This window comes from Phlebotomus argentipes, unplaced genomic scaffold (genome assembly GCF_947086385.1).
Source record: "Phlebotomus argentipes unplaced genomic scaffold, Phlebotomus argentipes genome assembly scaffold_18, whole genome shotgun sequence".
Taxonomy (NCBI): Eukaryota; Metazoa; Arthropoda; class Insecta; order Diptera; family Psychodidae; genus Phlebotomus; species Phlebotomus argentipes.
Window position 1 is genome coordinate 3,671,344 of NW_026776177.1, and position 21,116 is coordinate 3,692,459.

At 45.5% G+C, this 21,116-nt stretch overlaps 6 protein-coding genes across 9 annotated transcripts; 2 read left to right on the forward strand and 4 right to left on the reverse strand.

Moving 5' to 3' along the window:
• Positions 1 to 1,173: 1,173 nt before the first annotated feature.
• Positions 1,174 to 5,386, forward strand: LOC132259868 (solute carrier organic anion transporter family member 74D-like). The gene is made up of 7 exons (XM_059757668.1): positions 1,174 to 1,328; positions 1,836 to 2,208; positions 3,068 to 3,297; positions 3,375 to 3,545; positions 3,608 to 3,964; positions 4,029 to 5,103; positions 5,171 to 5,386. The coding sequence occupies exons 2-7, from the start codon at positions 1,982 to 1,984 to the stop codon at positions 5,334 to 5,336; spliced, it is 2,226 nt and encodes a 741-aa protein (XP_059613651.1). The 5' UTR covers positions 1,174 to 1,328; positions 1,836 to 1,981; the 3' UTR covers positions 5,337 to 5,386.
• Positions 5,387 to 5,437: 51 nt separating this feature from the next.
• On the reverse strand, positions 5,438 to 6,805 carry LOC132259869 (nascent polypeptide-associated complex subunit alpha). Of its 2 annotated transcripts, none has more exons than XM_059757671.1 (3): positions 6,694 to 6,805; positions 6,218 to 6,346; positions 5,438 to 6,149 (listed from the first exon to the last, which is right to left on the reverse strand). In XM_059757671.1, the coding sequence occupies exons 2-3, from the start codon at positions 6,342 to 6,344 to the stop codon at positions 5,632 to 5,634; spliced, it is 645 nt and encodes a 214-aa protein (XP_059613654.1). In that variant the 5' UTR covers positions 6,345 to 6,346; positions 6,694 to 6,805; the 3' UTR covers positions 5,438 to 5,631. The 2 variants fall into 2 exon arrangements, with proteins under 2 accessions (XP_059613654.1, XP_059613653.1); XM_059757670.1 differs by having other exon boundaries at positions 6,218 to 6,349.
• An 836-nt stretch (positions 6,806 to 7,641) lies between these two features.
• LOC132261257 (RYamide neuropeptides) lies at positions 7,642 to 14,809 on the forward strand. 2 transcript variants are annotated; one of them, XM_059759975.1, is made up of 4 exons: positions 7,642 to 7,769; positions 13,412 to 13,525; positions 13,635 to 13,917; positions 14,054 to 14,809. In XM_059759975.1, the coding sequence occupies exons 2-4, from the start codon at positions 13,414 to 13,416 to the stop codon at positions 14,088 to 14,090; spliced, it is 432 nt and encodes a 143-aa protein (XP_059615958.1). In that variant the 5' UTR covers positions 7,642 to 7,769; positions 13,412 to 13,413; the 3' UTR covers positions 14,091 to 14,809. The 2 variants fall into 2 exon arrangements, with proteins under 2 accessions (XP_059615958.1, XP_059615959.1); XM_059759976.1 differs by having other exon boundaries at positions 13,677 to 13,917; positions 14,054 to 14,805.
• On the reverse strand, positions 14,723 to 16,078 carry LOC132261255 (dehydrogenase/reductase SDR family member 7-like). The gene is made up of 4 exons (XM_059759973.1): positions 16,036 to 16,078; positions 15,806 to 15,975; positions 15,362 to 15,743; positions 14,723 to 15,271 (listed from the first exon to the last, which is right to left on the reverse strand). Exons 2-4 carry the CDS (start codon positions 15,930 to 15,932, stop codon positions 14,815 to 14,817), a joined length of 966 nt encoding a protein of 321 aa, XP_059615956.1. The 5' UTR covers positions 15,933 to 15,975; positions 16,036 to 16,078; the 3' UTR covers positions 14,723 to 14,814.
• LOC132261254 (methyltransferase-like protein 25B) lies at positions 15,939 to 21,048 on the reverse strand. Of its 2 annotated transcripts, none has more exons than XM_059759971.1 (4): positions 20,945 to 21,048; positions 16,542 to 17,487; positions 16,256 to 16,467; positions 15,939 to 16,195 (listed from the first exon to the last, which is right to left on the reverse strand). In XM_059759971.1, the coding sequence occupies exons 2-4, from the start codon at positions 17,485 to 17,487 to the stop codon at positions 16,055 to 16,057; spliced, it is 1,299 nt and encodes a 432-aa protein (XP_059615954.1). In that variant the 5' UTR covers positions 20,945 to 21,048; the 3' UTR covers positions 15,939 to 16,054. The 2 variants fall into 2 exon arrangements, with proteins under 2 accessions (XP_059615954.1, XP_059615955.1); XM_059759972.1 differs by lacking the exon at positions 20,945 to 21,048 and adding an exon at positions 17,550 to 17,636.
• Positions 17,539 to 20,951, reverse strand: LOC132261251 (presequence protease, mitochondrial). Its single transcript, XM_059759967.1, has 2 exons — positions 20,732 to 20,951; positions 17,539 to 20,656 (listed from the first exon to the last, which is right to left on the reverse strand). Exon 2 carries the CDS (start codon positions 20,637 to 20,639, stop codon positions 17,604 to 17,606), a length of 3,036 nt encoding a protein of 1,011 aa, XP_059615950.1. The 5' UTR covers positions 20,640 to 20,656; positions 20,732 to 20,951; the 3' UTR covers positions 17,539 to 17,603.
• Positions 21,049 to 21,116: the final 68 nt, after the last annotated feature.

The following is a 21,116-nucleotide window of genomic DNA, read 5'->3' on the forward strand; positions in this document are numbered from 1 at the left end:
AAGCGCCACAAAGTATGCCAACCGGAGGACGAAAGCTTTCGTTTTTACACTCAGAGGAATCTCTCGTTTTGTGCAATAAAAGAGAAGAAAAAGCAACTGGAATCCATTAAGATTTTCCACCCTTCGTGCATCCATAAATTCTGCACAAAAGTGCACATTTGCAGAGCTTCGCGATATTTCCCTGCGATGTCTCAATAAATTAAAATCGCGCGGAAGATCATTTTCCCGGGCCAGAGAAAATATTTATATGCACTTGTGTATCGACTGGAAATATGCTTCCACACTCGCAACCAACCACTTCATTTGCATAACCCATTGAGCGAGGGAGGGAAGATAAGAATTCTTGGCTCGCGCGCCACCCCCGAAAAATATTATTGTGTCTCTCTCTCGTTTGTTTATTTTTGCCGACATTTCTGGGACACACACAAACACACACACGCGAGAACGTGCGCTCGGAATGGGCTCAGAAGAGGGCCTCGGAGGAAATTCTCGGGCATACAAATCTCTCCATTGCGAAAATGTGTGTTTGTGGTTTGGGGGAGAAAATGCGGGAAAGTCACAGAGAGATAATAAAAGTAAGTTTTCCTCAATACTCAAACAGATGATGCCAATCTAATAAAAATAAAAATTTGTTTATTGATTCCCAAACATTCTCGAGACCGCGAGAGCAGCAAGGGAAGTGCAAATAAAGGAAGAGTGAATGCTTAGGAGAAATTCATGAGGACATATTTTAGCAATTCTGAGAATTTTTCTCAACTCCTTGGCGATTATTTAAGAGCTTCAGTCCTGAAATAGGGATGGAGAATTCATGAAGAATTCAAGCACAAAGAGTGCATTTTCGTGGAGAGAACCGCCTAAATGCTTCCATTTCTTTAATTAACTTCTCATTTAATTCTCAATCTAAGTTTGCTGACAAAGAATCAAATATGATACATTTGACGTTGCAGAAAACGTGGCCAGTCGTGAAAGATTGCGTGAAAGAAGACTTGAAAGATTGCCTCGCGGGAGAAATGTGAGCTCGTGCTTCGCAATGTAAGAGATTACTTTAAGTGGATCTTCCAATCGTGGCGAATAAACAGCCATTATATACTTTAAAGGTTTAGACCATCTGATACACATAATATTTGATTAGTGACACTAATATTGCGGCGAGCACGAAGATCACTGCTGGACCTTATTCGCCTGTCCAGTCGTCAATTGCTGGTCCGACGGAGCGCTTCGTGGTGGCGAATTGTGGTGATCTTGGCTGCTTTTCCGCGCGCGCAGTTGACTTTCCGGGGGTTGATCTTCAAGCCTAGGAATCTAATTAGTGGAAGACCATGGAACAGGTTTAAGAAGCTGCCTTCATTTTCCCTCTCAGCGCGCGCGCGCCACACAATGTCAATTGCGTGGATCTGTCGCACACTTGCGCGATCATATTAAGTGATTGAGTGCCGTGATTTTTTCGCCAGTGCGCGCACTGCAAAGGCAGATTCAGGATTTGGGTTAAGAGCTGAATTGGCCAGACGCTCAGGGGGAGTCTGTGGATGGATTTTCTCTTGCTGGCGTCGCTGGGTGATTTTGGCGGGAAAAAATTCGCGCGCGCGCGCCAGAGAAAAGCCCAGCCAAAAATTCAGTTGAAGAATCCCACTTAAGTGGAGTGCCTTGGGTCTTTACACCATATTCACCATAAATCAAGACGGGTTGATGCAATTGTTCTCTTATCATGCCTCCGAGCAGTCTTTTTCTATTCATCCAAGCTCTCTACACATGCGTCTTGGGCAATTTGATAAGCACTGATGAATTTAAATCATATATAAATCGTGAATTTAGTCCTAACACCGTTTCATTTGCAGATCAGCCACAGTGAGAAAATGTTGATAGTGATCGTGAAGTTGTGCCTCTCGGACTATTGAAGTTTGACTTTTCCTGGAGTGATTTTCCTTCTTTTTCTTATCCCGTTGAGAGTGCCTGAGAGAGTCCGCAACGCGGGGGTGTAAATATGAGTGTAAATAATCACAATGGCAGGGACGTGGAGGGCGAGAGCAAGGGCGACGAGGAGCACCTGCTCAACCATCAGGAGAGGAACAATGTGAATTGCCATCAGGTGAACAGCGAGAAGAGCATCCTGAAAACCACCGAAGATCTCGAGGATCTCTACAACAACATGCCACTCACGGAGGAAACGACCTGCGGCTACTGGATATTCAAGGGACCCTTCTTCCAAAGGTGAGCCTGCAAACATTTCACAACAGTCTGTGATTATGCGAAAAGCTGCGCGCGTCACTCTTTGAGCTCTCTTCGAGATTTGAGGCACAATAAATTACTCGGAATTAAAATTGCCACAATATCTCCACGATCATTGTTGATTTAAGACTCTGTGGAAGCCAGAGCAAGATTGTTGATCATCCTCAGCGAGAGTCACGTTTGACGAAAGGCGCGCTGCGCGTCTGGGGCTTTGTTCTCTCCTGAGAAGCGTGGCGGTTGTTTTCGGGAAGGTCAAGAAGTTTTTTGGGGGTGTTTTCGGGCTGACAGACTTGACCCAAAAGTGTGGCTCAAGTTGATCTCCAAGACTTGACACTGGCCCCAAAATTGTCTATTCATCCAATTTCGAAGCAAATACAAAACCTAAGCATAGATAAGAATCATAAAAATAGGCTTTCTAGTATTTACCTTGGGATTTTCCCCCCGAATTAGATCTATAAATTCAATTATATCTCTTATTTTAATAGATGCTTCAGTTGAAACATTGGCAAATGAATGCATATTTGCAATTTGCGATAGTGAAGATAAACACAATGCAAAGTGCGCATTTGTAGGGATTGATAAGACAGTCTCAATTCAGAGGATTTTCCCTCGGACCTTCCACAATCTAGGCTGGAAAGATAGCGAACACTTGGCCAGAGAAAACTCCTCTCTGAGATGCAATTCAATTTCGAGATCAAACACCTTGACTCGCTCTTCTGGGGGGAAAGAGTAAAAGCAGAACTTAAACCCGTCAATATTTACAGAAGACTTGATGAGTGGATTAATAGAGTATCTGCACACGGATTTGTTTAACTTTTCTCTCTCTCTAATCGCGCGACAGGTTCGCCAACAAGAAGGCGTACGTGTTCCTGTACGGCGTGGTTGGATGCATCTTCAGCGCCACATACGCTTACTTCAACGGCACGATCACGACGCTGGAGAAGCGATACAAGATCCCAAGCAAGAACACCGGCATCCTGTCGGTGGGCAACGACATCAGCACCCTCTTCATCTCCGCCATTCTCAGCTACTACGGCGGCAAAGGACACCGTCCGCGGTGGATAGCATTCGGTGAGATGATCCTGATTGACTCTGTGCGACGCTCTGCCCGTTTATCTGTTTGACTGGGGCTTTCTCTCCCGTTTCAGGATTATTTACGATTGTGTTGTTCTGCGTGCTGACTGGGCTGCCGCACATTATTTATGGTCCTGGGGAGAATGCACTCTCCCTGACCACGGAGTATGGCGCCACATTTGACGAGAACACCACCCACGAGGTCATGGAGGCGCAGAAGATGAAGACCCTCTGCAAGGCCAACAGTGAGTTCTATCACTTCCACTGCTTAGGAGACGATCAAGTGAGATCATTCTGTACTTCCCAGGAACAATGCTCGATGATGAGTGCGAGACTGAAGAGGGCAATTTAATGCCCCAGATCATCCTCTTCCTCGCCCAACTCATCTCAGGCGTGGGCAGTTCGCTGTACTACACACTCGGCGTCTCCTACATGGATGACAATGTGAAGAAGTCCAAAACTCCCGCCCTCATCAGCCTGTCCTACTTCCTGCGCATGCTGGGCCCCGCCATCGGCTACGCTCTGGCCTCTGTCTGCCTCAAGATGTACATTTCGCCCTCCCTGACGCCCACAATCAACAACACAGATCCTCGGTGGCTGGGCGCCTGGTGGCTCGGATGGTTCATCCTGGCGGGAGTTCTCATCATGTTCTCATTCCTCATAGGTTGAACACGATCACGAGTTGGCGATTATGAGAGGAAATTGAGATTTCTCTCTCTCTCTTTCAGGTCTCTTCCCCAAAATCCTCCCTCGGGCGGCCGTGAGGAAGAGGATAGCCGTTGAGAAGGCCAGACTGGGCATGAAGATCGACGAGGAGATCCAGGCGGAATTGCCGGCATCCGTGAAGGACATGATCACGACTTTCAAGCGTCTCGTGTCCAACAACACTCTGATGCTCAACAATCTGGCGTCGATCTTCTACTTCTTCGGCTACATGCCCTACTGGATCTTCACGCCCAAGTACATCGAGACGCAGTACCGGCAGTCAGCGTCCGTGTCCAGTCTCGTCACCGGCACCGTCGCCCTAGTCTTCTCGGCCGTTGGCGTTCTGCTCTCGGGCATTGTGATCTCCAAGTTCAGACCCAGAGCGCGCTACATGGCGGCCTGGAATGTCCTCGTGGGCGCTCTGTCGGTCGTGGGGATGATCGGCTACGTGTTCCTGGGCTGTCCAGCCAATGACAACTCCATGGTCACCGAGTACACGCTGGCCAACACGAGACACGAGGCTGTGACGCACCTGCCGATGAACTTCACCACCTGCAACTCCAATTGCCACTGTGACTACGTCAAGTACTCGCCAGTGTGCGGCGCCGACGGGAAGACCTTCATCTCCGCCTGTCACGCGGGCTGCAAGCAGCAAATCCTCACTGAGTCCGGCAAAATTTTCACCGACTGCAGTTGTGTGAGCAGTCGAAATCAATCTCTGTCCTTTGGCAACTACAGCACAAGCTGGGAAGAGGATTTCCCCACGCAAGCCCCGGAAGTGCCAAGAGGCGGCTTCGCCACGCCCGGATCCTGCCCTGTGGATTGCTACAAGCAGTTCTATCTCTTCCTCATCGTCATGTGCTTCATCAAGTTCACAGGCGCCACGGGAAGAGCGTCCAACTTCCTCGTCTCCGTGCGATGCGTGGAGGAGAAGGACAAGCCCGTGGCCATGGGCTTCAGCCTCATGATCATGAGCCTCTTCTCCTTTATCCCCAGTCCAATCTTCTTCGGCGCCATCCTGGACAAAACCTGCCTCGTGTGGGGCAAGACGTGCACGGGCACCGGGAATTGCTGGCTCTACGACGGCGAATCTCTGAGGTGAGTCACGCCCAATCACGCCGCGAAGCCTCCGCCACTCACGCTTCCCCCCATTTTTCCCCTCCAGGTATCTCATGAACTTTACCGCCGCCGTGTTTGTGATCATTGGAACGCTGTTCGACTGTGGCGTGTGGTTCTACGTGAAGGATCTCAAGATCTTCGACGACGAGGCGAATGAAACGGAGCTGAAGGAGGTGAAGAAGGAGGAGAAGAAGCTTCCTGAGAAGCAGTAACGCACTTTCTTTGTTATAATCCCAATATAGATACTTTTTGTGTAAATAAATTTTGCCGCTAAACTCACGCCGGATGTGAAAAAACCACAACTTCCTCATAATTCGTGACAAGATTCTAAAATTTATTCAATTTTGCTCTCTCCATGAACTCTCAGCAAATGCATCCAAAGTCGAGCACTTTTCATCCATCAATTCAACTCCCGGAGAGTGTGTGTGAGGGAAAGTCTGTGATGCCTGAAGGGCGTGTGTGTTGAAGGAGCTACTGAAGATAAACAGACCTCTGCGCGCCTCTCGCCTACATCGTCAGCTCCATGATGGCATTCACGATGTCATTGTTGTTATTCTTCAGCGCCCTGATCGCCTTCCCGCGCGGCACGTTGGCTTGCGACATCACCAGATCAATGTCCTTCTCGTCCACGCCAGTCTCGTCCACCTCCTCCTCGTCCTCCTCAGCAATGGGCGCCACCGTGGCCGTGGTGCCGGCCGAGTCGCCCGGAGCGGAGGAGGTTTCGGGTGCCTTGAACTTCTCAGCCGCCGCCACTTGAGCCTGCTGCGACAGATCCTCAATCTTGGCCTCCCCGAAGATGATGTACGTGTCGCTGTGAGGGTTCTTGTACACATCAGGGTTGTTTATCACGAAGAGGATGTTCTTAGATTTGCGGATAGTCACGCGATTCACACCCTGAATTGGCTTCAGGCCGAGCTTCGACATGATCTTGCGCGCCTTCTTCTCGCCGCGTGACTGTTTCGCCTTCGAGACCATGTCGATGGGCAAGCCGGTGGCGCCGCCACCAAGCTGAGTGGCTGTAGTTCCTGCAAAGACACCCAAAACACCACCTCAGAAGCCTGCCGGAAGGCACATGTGGTCACACAATCATTACCCGCATCTTCCAACTCTGGAATTGTGTCCTCCGAGTCAGTGTCACTGCCAGCCTCCTCGTCAGGTCGGTTCTCCGTGTCTGGGGCGGAGGCTTCAGGTGTGTTTTTGATTTCCGTGAGTTCTGGCATTGCTGCTGGCGAGAGAAAACATCCGGAATAAGTGGAAAGTTTCACCCCAACATAACCTCAAAGCTCCAACACAAAGAAATCCCCCTAATCACCGCCTAAATTACCCGCTCTTGTTTATTTACCAAATCGCCTAGGCAATACATCATGCAAACTATCTCTCAGCACATCTATTTCACTAATTACTGAGCTTTTTTGGGAGCGGCCGTGCAAAAAATGCGAGGGCATTTGTCAGAATTTTCAGCATGCACTTTTCACACCAAATACCACGATTTCCCACAACTTTTCACAATATTTCCATAGCGCCGGTAACGAAGTGCAGGGAAAACTGTGCAAATTGATGAAAACTCACCTGTTTTCTGTGTTTCTGACTGAATTTTGGATTAATTAAAAAATGGAGAAATCACCACGCGATTTTCCGTGCAACAAGAGTACAGCGCCGCGCTATGTCTCGACTGAGAACCAAAGGCACGCGCGCACTGCGCCATCTATGAACGCACATTCATTTCCCCGTTCGAGACATTTAAAGATTAAAAGTCCGGCGAGCGATTAATGTATAGATATTTAATAGATATTTAATCATTGTGAAAGGATATAAAACTTTCCCATCAAACGTCCACGCTTTTATTGCTATTATTTTTCCTAGCGGAAAAATGATATGAATCCATTTGCGAAACAAAAATACCACCGCTGCGGTGTAAATTTTATAGTAATTTGATAATTTCCTCTCCAAGCAAATATTGAACATCTCAAGGCGTGATGATTGCACAGCATTCAAGTGTCTGGCGTCTTCCCGCCAACGCGACGCGGGAAGATGAAGGCTGGGCGCATTTTTAATAAAAGCCAGGAGGGACAATTGTGGGCCATGTCGGTGGCATTTTTTCCGTGTCACAATTAGACAATGATGAAGAGAGCACGACGTTGTTGTGCGATAAGGCGCGATGCGCAATATATGTTTGATGAACTAATTCATCGGCAGATGGTTCCCGCGAGACTCCGGATATTTGGATGCCGGATGGGAGAGAATGTCTGCGATTTGCGACATTTAATTGTCTTGCGAAATTTATCGGCGCAATTACACCGCCTTGACCGCTCGTGATTCATGCGTCAGGGGGCGAGGGCGTGAGAAAGGGTGGAAAGAGCCCCGTGTGCAGCCCACGGGAGCGCGCCAAGAAATGTGCGTCCCGCTCCTGCGCACGGCCGCACGCACGCCACGAGGGCAGAAGCGAAAGGAGCACCAGAGCCACAGACAATCCATTATAAAAGCCACCTCGGCGTGCCGCTGAGCTTAGTTCGCATTTATCGCTCCACAGGTGCTAAAGTCAGTGACCACACAGGCACGGGAAAACTCCTCAGGAGCATCAATTTGTGTCGATCCCACCGCGCCAGTGTCGTAAATCACCGAATTCCTCACTATCCGACCAGAAGGTGAGTGCTTTTCCCAATTTCCCCGGGAAACTCCATCAATTCCATTCGCATTCTGCGGCTTCTGGCGGGACGTGTGCGAGAAAGAAGAACGGAAGTGAGAGGAGAGTTTGTGAATGAAATTTCAATAATTCATACTTCCTGCGAAAATATGAGCGTGAAATTAATATTTTCCATCTTTTAATTTCCGAAAAGAACATGCATTTTTAATGTTCGCGATGGAAAAATCACGCCGACTGTTTTCTTTTAATCAAACACGATAAGAATTTCGCAAGAAAGGAAGCTTGGAACGGTTGAAGACTTTACATAGAATTGTGATTAACCTTCAGATTGAGATTTATTAAAATTCTTAAGTTTCTGCAAAAGTTTGTTGATCAATTGTGACTAATTTGCATGATTCTTTTGTAGTTAAATTAAAAATCTACTGAATTCTAACATTTTCACCTCAAATTTTAAGTGAAACAATACATTATAGTTTCAATTCATTGTTGTGTTTTCACTTAATAATTATTTTAATTTATACTCCTGTATAAATTTACCTCACAGAACGATAATTTTATCTTAGGGAATCCCGGGAAAATTTGCATCTTGTTAATAAGCGGAATTGCCTCTTAATTTGCATTGCAACCATTTCAAGGGCTCGCGAAATCCACTCAACTCAAGTTTCCACGGAAAATTTTTTTTCTTCGACTTCTGTCGTAGAAATCCTTCATTTTCCGCGCAATTGGAAGAATTGCGGAGCCTGAAAATGAATTATTCCTGCCTCCGCATCGACAGAGAACTATTTTAATCTCCCCTCATTTGAGGCACATGACTAACTCAATTAATCGATCAGCGCTCATCCCTTGGGAAGGTGATTTTAAATAGCATCCAATTGAGTCAGCTTCCCATCGTCTGCCGATGACTTATCAATCTCTGTGTCTTCACCCCGGAGCCACGGAGCTTTTTTCATTGAAATTCACAGCGTCAAGAGGCACTTTTTCCACGTCATTTTTTCCACATCTCACGTACGCATTCATTTATTTGCGACAAAGAGTCATTACCATTTGCACATATTTAATATGGTCTCGAGCGCTCTTTTTCTGCGCCCTTTGCGCGATATAAATTGATTAATTCACGCCTTATTTGAATATTCGATGCCTTTTCCCCGCTCACGTGGCGTCTTTTGTTGTTTTCTTTTCAAATTTCCCATCCTCCGTGATTGATTTTACACACCTTTGCCAGGACGTGTATGACAATTTCCGCGAGGACGCAGATTAAGCAGATTAGGACGCATGACTTGTGCGCAAATATTGTCCATAAAATGTCTTTGACTGTCTCTAATTTATTAGGATTTCCCTTAGGCAATATATAGTGACATTTCGGACGTTCCTTGACCTCACGAGTCACTTCATTACTACACACATTATAAAGTTTTAACAACCCTTTACTTGCCTATCTACAAATCCCCATTTTATTGCACTCAGTTTTCTGCCGGGAATGAAATCCGTCCGTTTTTCCCCACGGATAAAAATAATATGGAGAGAAGCATTTTCTGCGGTTTCCTGACTGAAAAATATTGCTTCTGGCGCGAGAATTACAAAAGCATCACAAAAAAATTCATCCCAAATGTCGATATTTCAATAACTCCCAAAAAACACATTTCTCGCATTTATTAATTAACTTGTTATTCTTTCAATCTCATCTCTGAACGTGGGCGAAGCGCAAATTGCTTTATGTTCTCGCGCTGGGATTATTCTAACGCAATAACGTGATAATGCAAAACCTTTCACTGCAAACCAATTAAAAATTCCCCTAACATCACTTCACATATAAATGCACACTGATTCTGAGTAACTTTTGAGTATTTCTCTTCGAGTGGGAAGAGTGACATTCTACACATTGCACGGTTTTTCGCGTTCTGAAGAAAGTTATCAAATACAAGGGGGAGATATTATGATCAGAAGTGGTGTACAGATCAGTAAAAGTATTTGTCAAAAGAAATTAACGCAATATATGGAGAAAAAGAATGGTTCTTTACAACTTTCTAGGTTATGTGATTAATTTAAGGCCAACTTTGCCACTAAATGACCTAAAAAATAATTTATTCTTGTACTTAAGCTGATAAATTCTGCATTTACTTGTCAGATAATAATGAAATCTGAGGAAGATCACAAAATTTCAACGTTAAATTGTATTAATTGCGCTAAGATAGATCATAACCTCAAAAATATTATTTCAGGATACAAAATTGTCTATTTTAAGATCTTTTAATTGATTTTATACTTTAAAATAGCAAATTTTCCTCAGTGTTGCCTTTAAAACGTTTCGAATAAGTTTCTATCAACGATTCCTTTCGATAATTCAAAGTAATTTTTTAGGTTATATGCCAAATAGCATCTAAAAGAGCGATTTAATATTGAATCACATCAAAATCCTGATTTGAGATTTCAAATATTTCTTAAATACCGTTTCTCTGTAAGTTTTCAGAGGCACAAAAGTAAAAATTGTGTCTTTTTAGATCTAAATTTGAAGTTATGATACTTTAGGCGATCGGAAAAATCAATAATGATCAGAAAAAGGAGAAGAAAATAAATAAAAACGCATGTTTTAAGCACTGCCAATGTTCAAGAAGTGTTTGTGATTCTTCACAGAATTTTTGGTGTACTCAGTCTAGCCATATTGTCTCCCCCTTGATTAATTATAAAATTGCAATTTGCAAATATTCTGACAGCTTTGAATAAGATGGATTTCAATTGCGTAAATTTGATGCCTCGGGGAATTTTCCCGCGCTTTCTGTCCAACTTGTTGATCACACATTGGCCAGGATTCGCTTTGCGTGGGTGCCATTGACCAAGGAGGGCAATAAAGGCGTGGCAGGAGATTAACCCTGTCGGGATAATTACTAATGACTCTGGTTTGTGCTCCCAAAAGCAGGTACATTGACTCTAATGATGTTTCTGCAAATATTCGTTCATATCTATTTGCTTGCAATATTAATTGCAAATATTTTGTAAATGCCATCAAAGCTCATAGTTTATTCAGTGAGAAGGAACATTTTCGCAACATTTATTTTGGTTAATTATACGCGTAATTTGGGTTTAGCTTCTCAAATGCATTCATATTTTATCAGGAAACGCGCATAAAATTCTGTCGAAAAGTTTCCTTTTGTGCGGTTTTTGGAAAAATTTGTGGGCTGAATCTTTCCGTTCAACGCCAGACTTTCCAAATGAGCAACCAAAGTGAAATTGGTTAAGACTTCCCACTCTCCTCGTCGATGTTCTCAGATTAAGAGCGCATCTTCGATGGTTGAGACGACGAGCGAATCTCATTGAGAACGACAAGAGTGTCGAATTAGTTTCTCGTGTGCTAATGGAGCGTATTAAGGAGGTGAAATTGATGGAAAACCAGGAAGTTTTCTGCACGATTAGCTACTGTTTTAGGCGATGACGTTTTATGAATTCGCATGGAAAATTCCCCCCAAAACACTAAAACACCTTTGCCATTGGAGAAATTGAGTAAAGAAAACGATGCAAAGATGACTAAATGCAAAGTTCTCTCGCAGGAGATGCTGATGAAGGAGGAAGAAAGCTGAGCTAATGCAATTAACATAGTAAATTAAGTGCATTAGAGAAAATGAAGGCGAGATTCTCATGTGTGCATGTTTGTTGCAAATTCATTTAAGCCATAATTGATAGATAAACTTGTGTTAATTGCGTTATTTTACCCTCTCGCGCACCAATTAAATATTTACGGCCAGTCTCGCAAAATTTTCATGGCAAATTTTCCGCACAATTGCACCCCAAATGAGGGTGTGATTTGCGGGGGTTTTTGGTCAATGCACGAATAAAGCTGTCCCGCATGTTTAAAAAATGTCGATATACACGTTGGAGAGTTTGACGTTGACACACAAATTGAATTTAACATCCTCTTCTCAATATATCGCATGAAAATTCCATGTCCCCGCCAAATCCCCCGGAGACCCGTGGGAGTCACCACAGGGGGAGATTCAGGTCAGAAAATCACTCATTCATGCCTATTATATGTGCCGTCTGAGCCGCCTTTCGCCGCTCAATTCTCACCCCCAGCTTTCACTGTGTCGTTAATAGATTTTTAGCTAATGAATCGGTATGCAAATGAGCTCTGGGACAGCCCTCGAGAGCGTCGTCACGGATCCCCGCAATCCAATAATGCAATTATTTCCCATTAATTCCCATATCCATTTTCCCACATTATCCGCAACATCCACTCACGCGTGCTCCCCATCAGCACTTCCTCTCCTGGCACACTAGTTGAATATCAGCCAACAATCACACGCTTCGCCCCGCATTATTGGCCTTTTTATGCGAGGGGGTGGCGCACTTGCGATTAACCTTTTCGGGCGCACGACCTTGTCTATTGGCTAATTCAATGTCATAAATTAACATATTAAAGTCGGAAGACAATCCTGATGGTTCATTAAGGCAGTCAAAGGTGAAAGAGTAGAAATCGACCCAAGTGGCAGCGAATAAGGACGAATTGGGGAAGAATCAATAGAATTACTGGTCGTTGCAACTTTACACCTTTCACACATTTCTATTTCCATTCAAAGCCAATCAGTTTCCTAGGAAACGGGTTTAAGGACATCCGGAAATACATAATCTCCATCTAGTGCATTGAAAATGTGCACAAATGACAAGATAAATCCAATAAATTTGTACTAATCAACCTGAAAACTTCGGCTTTTCTTGCCTTCCCAGAAGTTAAATTTATGAAAATAAAGTTGCAACGACTCCTTAGTATATGAATCAACATTCTTTTGGCTGACAGAAATTTCATCTGGCCACGCTGACCAGTTGACAAGTGCTTTGGAGGGAAATTTTTGGCTTATTGTGTATTCAAAATGAAGTAATTAAACTTTTTTGATGCTGTTTGCGCCAAATTAAAGCTATTTCAATTGTCTACGCATATCTCAAAGCATTTATTTAATGCGTGCAACGCAGTCAATATAACGAGACTTGAGTTTCAAATTTGGCCACAAAGGCCAAAAGACGGTTTCTAGAGTTAAATTTTAGTTGCAAACCAAAATTGCATAAGATTTAGTCACATTATAGAGTGATGAAGACTTTTTCATGTTACTTGGGAATTGTATAAATTTATATAAATCTCCCACAAGGTTTCTATGGAATGATTTTTCACCTTGTTTTCGACAAAGTGTAACTTTGAGTGTAGGAAATTCCTGGGAATTTTTAATGGGAGAGACGCGACCTCCGTCAAAAGCTATTCAATAAGTTCCAATTGTGTCATCAATGCACTTTCCGTGGCAAATTGTTGCAGTGGAAGTGCTTCTAGTGAAAATAACACTTTGCGTCTTAAAAGCTCAATCCCCCGCGAGGAAGAGGTTGAACAAATATTTCTTATTCATCATTCGCCTCGGCACCATTGAAATCCTCACTCTCTCTAAAGGTGAATTCCGCGAGACAGAGAGCGGAAATTAATTCACAATAACAATTACTTATTTTCGTGAAGCTTCCTTTTCTCACCCATTCTTCTGTGATAAATTCACAAATAATGAGTCACACTCCGCACAAAAGGGATCATTTGCATGTTAATTTGTTGATGTCTTTCATGGTCAACACGCAATTTACTATTTACATTCAATTCCACGTACTTTTTATCCTCAAAAGAAATGGCGACTTCAACAATCCTGCCTGCATTCCTCCTCCTGGCCATTGTCTTATCTGTGACGCGCTGCGACACGAGCCAGGACGACTTCCAGGCCGCCGATATGAAGAGTGACGGTGAGGAAGATTGAAGAATATTACCCAAAATTTAATACAACCCACAGAATCCTATATTGTTTCAAAAGAAAGTGTTTCACGCACAAAAGTATCCAATTCCCTGCCACAGAATCAAATGTTTTCCAACCCTTTGGCTCTGTCTTCGGCACAGCAATCAAGAGGCCCTTCTTCGTGGGGAGTCGCTACGGGAGATCCCAATTCTACGGCCCGAAAGCCCTGCGGCAAGTCAACGTGGCGCCGCGCAATGATCGCTTCTTCCTGGGCTCGCGGTACGGCAAGCGCTCGCAGGAGCTCATGACGACCCTGTCGGATCAGAACTTCTCGGCGGCTTCCAATGACGCCTGGCTCATGTGCATCTACACCGGCATCTCCAACCTGTACAGATGCAACGGGTAAGTCAACATCTCGCCTCTTCGTCCCCAATTTCCACCGCAATCCATCAACACAACAGCCCGGATTAATCTCTTGTCACTTCGATCCTCATAACTTTCCCTCTCTTTTTCCTCCCCACCCACGCACGCCCGCAAGGAATGAGAACAGCAACCTCAGCGAGGGCGCAGAGTAAAAGGGATACACAAAGGCGGTGACCGGGAGGACACAGGGAGGAAACCCGCAAGAGATTTAATTTAATAATAAACTAATTTAATTACAATATGCAGAATACGTACATGTAAAATTGTTAGTCCGTTGAGTAATGTATAAAAGAGCACACTTTTCTTTCGTCCCCCATCAATTATGATTGTTGCCATTTTACGTATGGGAAAATTATGGCTGGAAATTTTTACCATACGCTCTCATCAGTGTTGAATAGACAGAAAGAAGAATACAATTTTAGCCGCAGTTTAGTCATTGAATTCGTTGTGCAACACGCTCTAAAAGACAAGCTGAAAGTTTGCCTCGAATCCTAATAAAGAAAAGACCTAAAATAAATGCTAATCACTGTATTTAATCAATCTATTTAAAAAATGTAATTTAATTGAAGGCAAGTTGATGAATAAAAAAATCCCTTTAAAAACATATTTTTTTGCATGGGAAAACAATTTCGCTCAGCACTGCAGAATGCACTCAATCACACCCCCACCAACCAAACACACCATTGTGGCCTCTCGTGAAAGGGAAATCTTCCCTGGAGGAAAATTGATTTTGCACCTCCTTCCACTCCGCCAGAGAATCATACTTTATTGCTCCAACTTTTACTTTTCCCTTCAACATCGCGGAAAAATGGACTTTTTTGCTCGCTTGTGGTGTCTTAAATTTGATTTCGTGCCTCTGTCTTAAAGGAGAATCTATTATTTTCCCTGCAACTCCGGTTTGCACGCCGTCCAGTTCATCAATCTCATCGCGATGGTGAGCAGTTGTGGATAATCTCGCAGATAAACCAACAGCGTGAAGGGAAAGAGTCCTGCCCAGCTCACATCAGTGGCATTTGCAATGGCAGCGGCGAAGAGGAAGGCAGTTCTGTCGCTGGACAATCTCTTATCGGTGACTTTCAGGGGTTTTCCGCACTTTTCACTCACGCGATCGGTGAAGGCCTCTTCTTGGATTGTCGTGAAAGTCGGTCCCACGCAGAACAGCGTGTTCTTGATCTCTGGATGCTCAATCTTCAGTGCCTGAAAATATCCATTCACTGCAGATTTTGCGCCCACATAAGAGCTCATATTCGGCGCGGCAACTAAAGCGGCAAAGCTGGAGTTCACAGCAATTTGGCCCTCAATCTTGTTCTCCAGAAAGTACTTCACTACAATTCTGTCCAAAGAAAAATGAAGAATATGAATTGACTGGTCTTCATTTTCAGTGATAAACAGTTTCACATTAAGATCCTAATGATTTACTCACCGAGTCAAGTGAACTGGACTGAAGACGTTCAGCTCAAAAAGCGCCTTGTCCACATTCAAGTCAATATCCAACCAAGAAGCTCTCTGGCCTCGACCAGCATTATTCACAAGAACATCCAGGCGACTGAAATGCTTTAAAACCCTCTCAAAAGCTTCCTCGTGCTTCGCAATCTCCAGCAAATCCATCCTGAGCACGAGAATGTCCTTCTCTCTCAGCTTCCCAGCGGACATATGAAGGCATTCATCCTTCAGCTTCTGCAGTTCATCCAATCTTCTGGCGCTGATTGCCAATTTCACTCCGTGCGATGCCAAGAGAAGAGCCAAGCTTCTGCCGATGCCCGATGAAGCGCCTGTGATCCAGATCACCTTTCCGCCCAGAGTGGCTAAAGAGTGGATTCGGTGACGTAACATTACTTTAATTGTCTCATCTCACCGCTAAACTCACATATTTCCTTGCCGAATGTCGCCTTCAGGAATAATTCGATGTTGCAATCGAGATAAATCCACAGGAAGACTGTGACGATGCGGTAAATCAGGATGCAGAGACCAATTCCAGCGAGAAGGAACAGCATTTTGCACACCGACGATTAAGCTCTTAAAATGACACTATAGAAGCTATAAAGAGATAAGCGCTGGAAGGCCAATAAAACCAGTATCACTGAGAGATGATCTCACTTTCGGCACGACATTTTCGTCAAGATTTCATGGCCATCAGAACGACACATCTGGGCGAAGTGTCTGCATCCAGAATCTTCATGATTTCACAGTGAAACGCCTCAGAAGTCTCTTCGACGTAGATTTTCCTGTCCATGAGGATGACATTTTCGCACAACTCCTGAAAATATAACTCAATCAAAGCCCGCTTCTCATTCTGTCTACTGTTTCAACTTCCCACCTGAATTGTCGTCTGCAGGAGTGTGAGACACTCAGAAATCTCATCACCACGCGGATATTTATCACAGAGACTTCTCCACTTTGATTTGTGCTCATTCTTCCACGGAATCAGTGCGTTTGTGCGACATTCTCGAATTTCAAAGCCACAAATTGCACCATCAAAGTCCTCCCCATCAACCCTTTCGCCGCCTTTCACGCGCTGAATCTCTTGATCTGCAATACAACTGGCGTTATGTGATACCATTCCACAAGGTGACACTAATTAAAAGGGAAAAATGATTGATCACCTTCCGTCACCACAGCATCGAGCAGTGCGCGCTGAAACATATTTCTCCCGTGAACTCTGTGCTCCTCCTGCGTCATCCTCCTCCACCTGGACACGGCTTGTTGACAGGCGAGCCTGAGAAAGGGTCTGCATGCGATACCTGAGGCGCCCTTCATGGCCTCCGTCAATCTCCCGCTTAAGGGAAAGTTCACAGGTCTGCCCTGAGAGTCAATTGCCATTTTGTGATAACAACAAGGCATCACAATTGCCGCTCGGATGACCTCTGTGCCCTGGAACAGCTTCAGCGCAGTCACTGTCAAGTCTCCACAGGCGTGAAGACCCACAACAGCCACCGAAGTGTCCTTCACGTCGATCCCAAAGACCTTATTCAGCTCCTGCGATATGAAATCCCACGAGGAAGAAGTTACGAAGTGACTCACGAACTTTACAGATCCTTTGGAAGTCGGAAAGAACTTCTCCTGACGCTCTTCAGCTGTCTTTACGCGCTCCTCGTCACATTCAATGCCCAGAATTCGATAGTTGAACTTCTCATACAGCATTTGACACAGATAACCCAATCCACTGCCCAAATCCACCAAGTATTGAATGTTCTTCTCTCTGCAAATATCGTGAATTTGGCGGGAAAGATTGGATATTTCCTGAAACTTCTTGGGATTTACTCCTCTCATGGTCTTCGATGACTTTGGAAACTCCTTCGAAGACACTTTGATAGAGAGCCGAGAGATTCTCATCAGGAACTCCTTCAGTTCCTCATCCAGAGTGTCAGGAATCATGCCAAAAGGGATGTTATTCAACTCATTGTGACTCAAATTCATTAAACTTTTGAACCAATTTGGCGGAAAATCATCCAAAACTCCAGCTTTCACGAATTTCGTATTGGAATTCTTGTAAATCCATTGATATTCTGCCAAGAAAGCCACAATTTCCTCCAGTTTCGAGTTGTCCATCTGGAAAAACAGAACAAGAAAGTGAATAACAACGAATTTCCACCATTTCAATTCATCATAACCAAAGGAAAGTCTTTATTGTGAACAAATTGGATTTATTGCGAATATCTTTCAAATTACTCATCCTTCGACACCGACCACTCCTGGCCATCCTTGTTGAGGCTCTCCTCGCCCGGACCCAAAACACACCTGCCCACACCCCGCTGCGGATCAGCCGCAAAGTACTTCTCAGCCAGGCTCATCACCTCATCCTTGGTCACAGTCAGCACGTGACTTCTGTGCTCCTCGAAGATCTCATGCGTGATGCCGTACTTGAAGTCCTCAGCGCCCTTCTCGCCAGGCGCCGTTGGGGCGTCCAGTTGCTGCACGACGCCCAACTTCGCTTCGAAGAGCTGCTGATCATCTAGAGACTTCTCATTGGCATGAATCCACTCGGCAGTGGCATCGAAGGTGTCCAGCGTCTTGCGACAATTGGGATCGCGATAGCTGAAGAAGGAGAAAATCCCATCGATGCCCAGCTTGGCTCCTGCGCCATAGGCGCCATTCTGCTCCCTGACAACGGGCAGCAGATACTTCGAGGAGAGCCACTTGGCCAGGACGCGCAGCGGCGCGAAGTCCGGATGGACGTAGGGCACAGCCATCAGGGACTTGGCGCAGTAATTCACCGGGATATTCATGCAAATGTGCCGATTTGAGGGCATCAGAGTGTCCGAAGTGAGTTGAGTTGACTTCGCCTCGCGCAGCGGAAGATTCTCAATGAAGGTCACGTACTGATCCAGCAAATGCCCGCGATGGGATTCGCTGAAGTTGATGCAGCAGCGCATCTCGTTGTCCCTCAGCAACTTCCTCGCCACCTTGGAGATCTTCGAGAGAATCTCCTCGGGCTGTTCCGTGGCCAGAAGTCCCTTCATGAACTCAATGTGACCAATGCCAGAGACACTCTCCCGGATGTTGGCTGCCTCAGACACCAATCCACTGGCGCCCTGCATGGCGTACAAGTGGCCAGAAGTGGGCACGCCAACCACCAGATTTGACATGTAATTCTCCAGCAGCATCTCGAAGCGCTTCACATCCGTGAACTGGAAATTGTGAAACAGATCCTGAAAGATGTTGAACATATCGTGGCTGTTCTTGTCCAGACAAATGGTTCCAAACTCCACGCCCAAATCGAAACTGCCCACATCCAGTGGATTTTCCGAGCAGTGCATCCGGAAACTTAAGCCATTCGTCTTTGATTTGATGCGCTGATCGAATTCCCGGTAAGTTTGGTGCTTCGTGCCAAACTGATCGATCACATCCAGCAGCAGAGGCAGCAACAGTCTCTCCTGATCACTCAGATGAGCACCACTGAAGATCCCCTTGAAGTACGTCACGCCATTTGTGTCCGCCGTCACGAGATGCGTTGGCGTTCCCGTGACAATCATCTTCTCAATCCTCGCACGCTCAATCGTCTTGGGAATGTCCGAGATGGTCAGACAGGGCAGAATGTTGGCATCCTCCACGCGCTTCTGACACTTCTCCAACTCCACACCTTCCGTGAAGATTCTCTCCTTGTCCTCTGGCGTCAATTCCTCCACTTTCCGCTGCAGAATCTCACTCTCCTTCTCCACAAATCTCTTCTCGAACTCCTTGTCCGGCGACATTGTCATCGTGAGACGATGCTTGTTGTTCTTGAAGAAGTGCTCAACGGATCTCTGCAAGTACTGCGGATCCTTGAGGTTCTCCCTGAGTTGCTTCATCAAATTCCCAACTTGAAGGGACGAGAAGATGTCCCCGTTGTGATTCCACAGCGGAACAACGTTGAAGAGAAGTCCCAGGCCGAATTTCGGGGATTGATGCCGCAGCATGAGCTCAATATTGTGCAAAACACTCTCCACGTGCTTCTCCTCGAAGCCCTTCTCTATCGCCTGATCGATTGTCTCGTCGAAGATCTGCTTGACACGCTCGAAATCACTCACGTCCAAGTCCTGCAATCCCACCACGAACATCGTGTCTCTCAGCTGATTGTCGAAGCCCGTCAAGGCATTGAAGCCACCAGAGATGTTGGGCTCAATGAGGCTGCGATAGAAGTAGGAATTCGGTCCCTTCACCATCAACTCCGCCAGCACGTAGAGCAGGAAGGTGTCGTAGGTGTTTGTGATGTCCGACATGAGATAACCGATGGCAATTTGGTTCTGCTTCTCGAACGGCACGCCCAGAGAGTCGTAGCGACAGCAAATGTTCGCCTCTCGCGCTTCACTCCAGCGCTCTTGTCGTGGCACTTGACTATAGCTGGCGTCAATCTTCTCACCGCGCGCCAAATACTGCTCATTGATGTACGCCATGGACTTCTCGGCCGAGAAGTTGCCATAGCTGAAGAATCTCGCATTGCTGGGATGATAGTATCTGCTGTGGAAGTTCACCAGGTCCTCGTGCGTGAGTTGGGGAATATCCAGAGGATCTCCACCCGAGACGTATCTGTACGTGTGACCAGGGAGGATTTCATTGAGGAACTTCTGGCCAAAAACACTGGCATTCTCCGAGAAAGCGCCCTTCATCTCATTGTAAACCACTCCCTTCAGCACATAATCACTGCTCCTGTTCTTCAGCTCCGAATGCTCCAGTCGCCAGCCCTCCTGCTTGAAGTCCAGATACTTCAGATTCGGCCTGAACACCGCGTCCAAGTAAATCTTCTGCAGGTGTCGGAAATCCGTCTCGTTCATCGACGAGAACGGATAAATGGTGTAATCCGGACCCGTCATGGCGTTCATGAACGTCGCCATGCTCCGCGTGAGCATCTTGAAGAACGGATCTCTCACCGGGAACTTCTCAGAGCCACACAGAACCGTGTGCTCGAGAATGTGAGGCAATCCCGTGGAGTCGAATGGCGTCGTGCGGAAGTTTATCGAGAATACATTGTTGGAATCCGCTCTGTCGATGTGCAGGTACTCAGATCCTGTCTTCTCGTGCCTGAACAAGTACGCCGTCATGTTGAAATCCGGCACATACTCTGTCCGGGTGCACACAAAGCCATGATATTCGCTTCCCGGAGTGAATTTTGACTGTCGCTCAGTGCGATTGAATATCACCTGCGGTTTCAGTGCGGCTGCCGATGATTTGCACCTCTTCAGGTGCGAAATGATCTGCCGGCCGGCGTGGAAGCGAGAAAACATCTCGACAAGGGATATTTCTGTGTGAAAATTCATGAAAACCGCCAATTAATGTTTGATGATTTTTTTGTGGGAAACTTGTCATTAATACTCACGGATTTTCTTAGAAAATAACACAATATCGTGTGTGGGCTAATCACTAAGTGATTGACTGACCAGAACCAGATAACTTTTATTACTATTCACCGGTTTTTTACACAATTGCACAATTTTTCCATGGAATTTCCCCCTTTTCGCCGACGAATTTGAGGTTGGAATCAAGATGGGAAACAGCGTCACAGGTGAGTGATAGGGAAATGAATGCTTACCACAAGATTTGTCTTATTTCGTTGAAAATCCACTTAAAAACTCACTTTCTTAACACTCAGAAGAGGTTTTCTTGGACAGTAAAATAATTATAGACCGTGTTTTTCTCAAATTCCTGTAAACTTTCCAGGATTTTGCAAACACAACACACACCTTCGACTACACGCCGCAGTT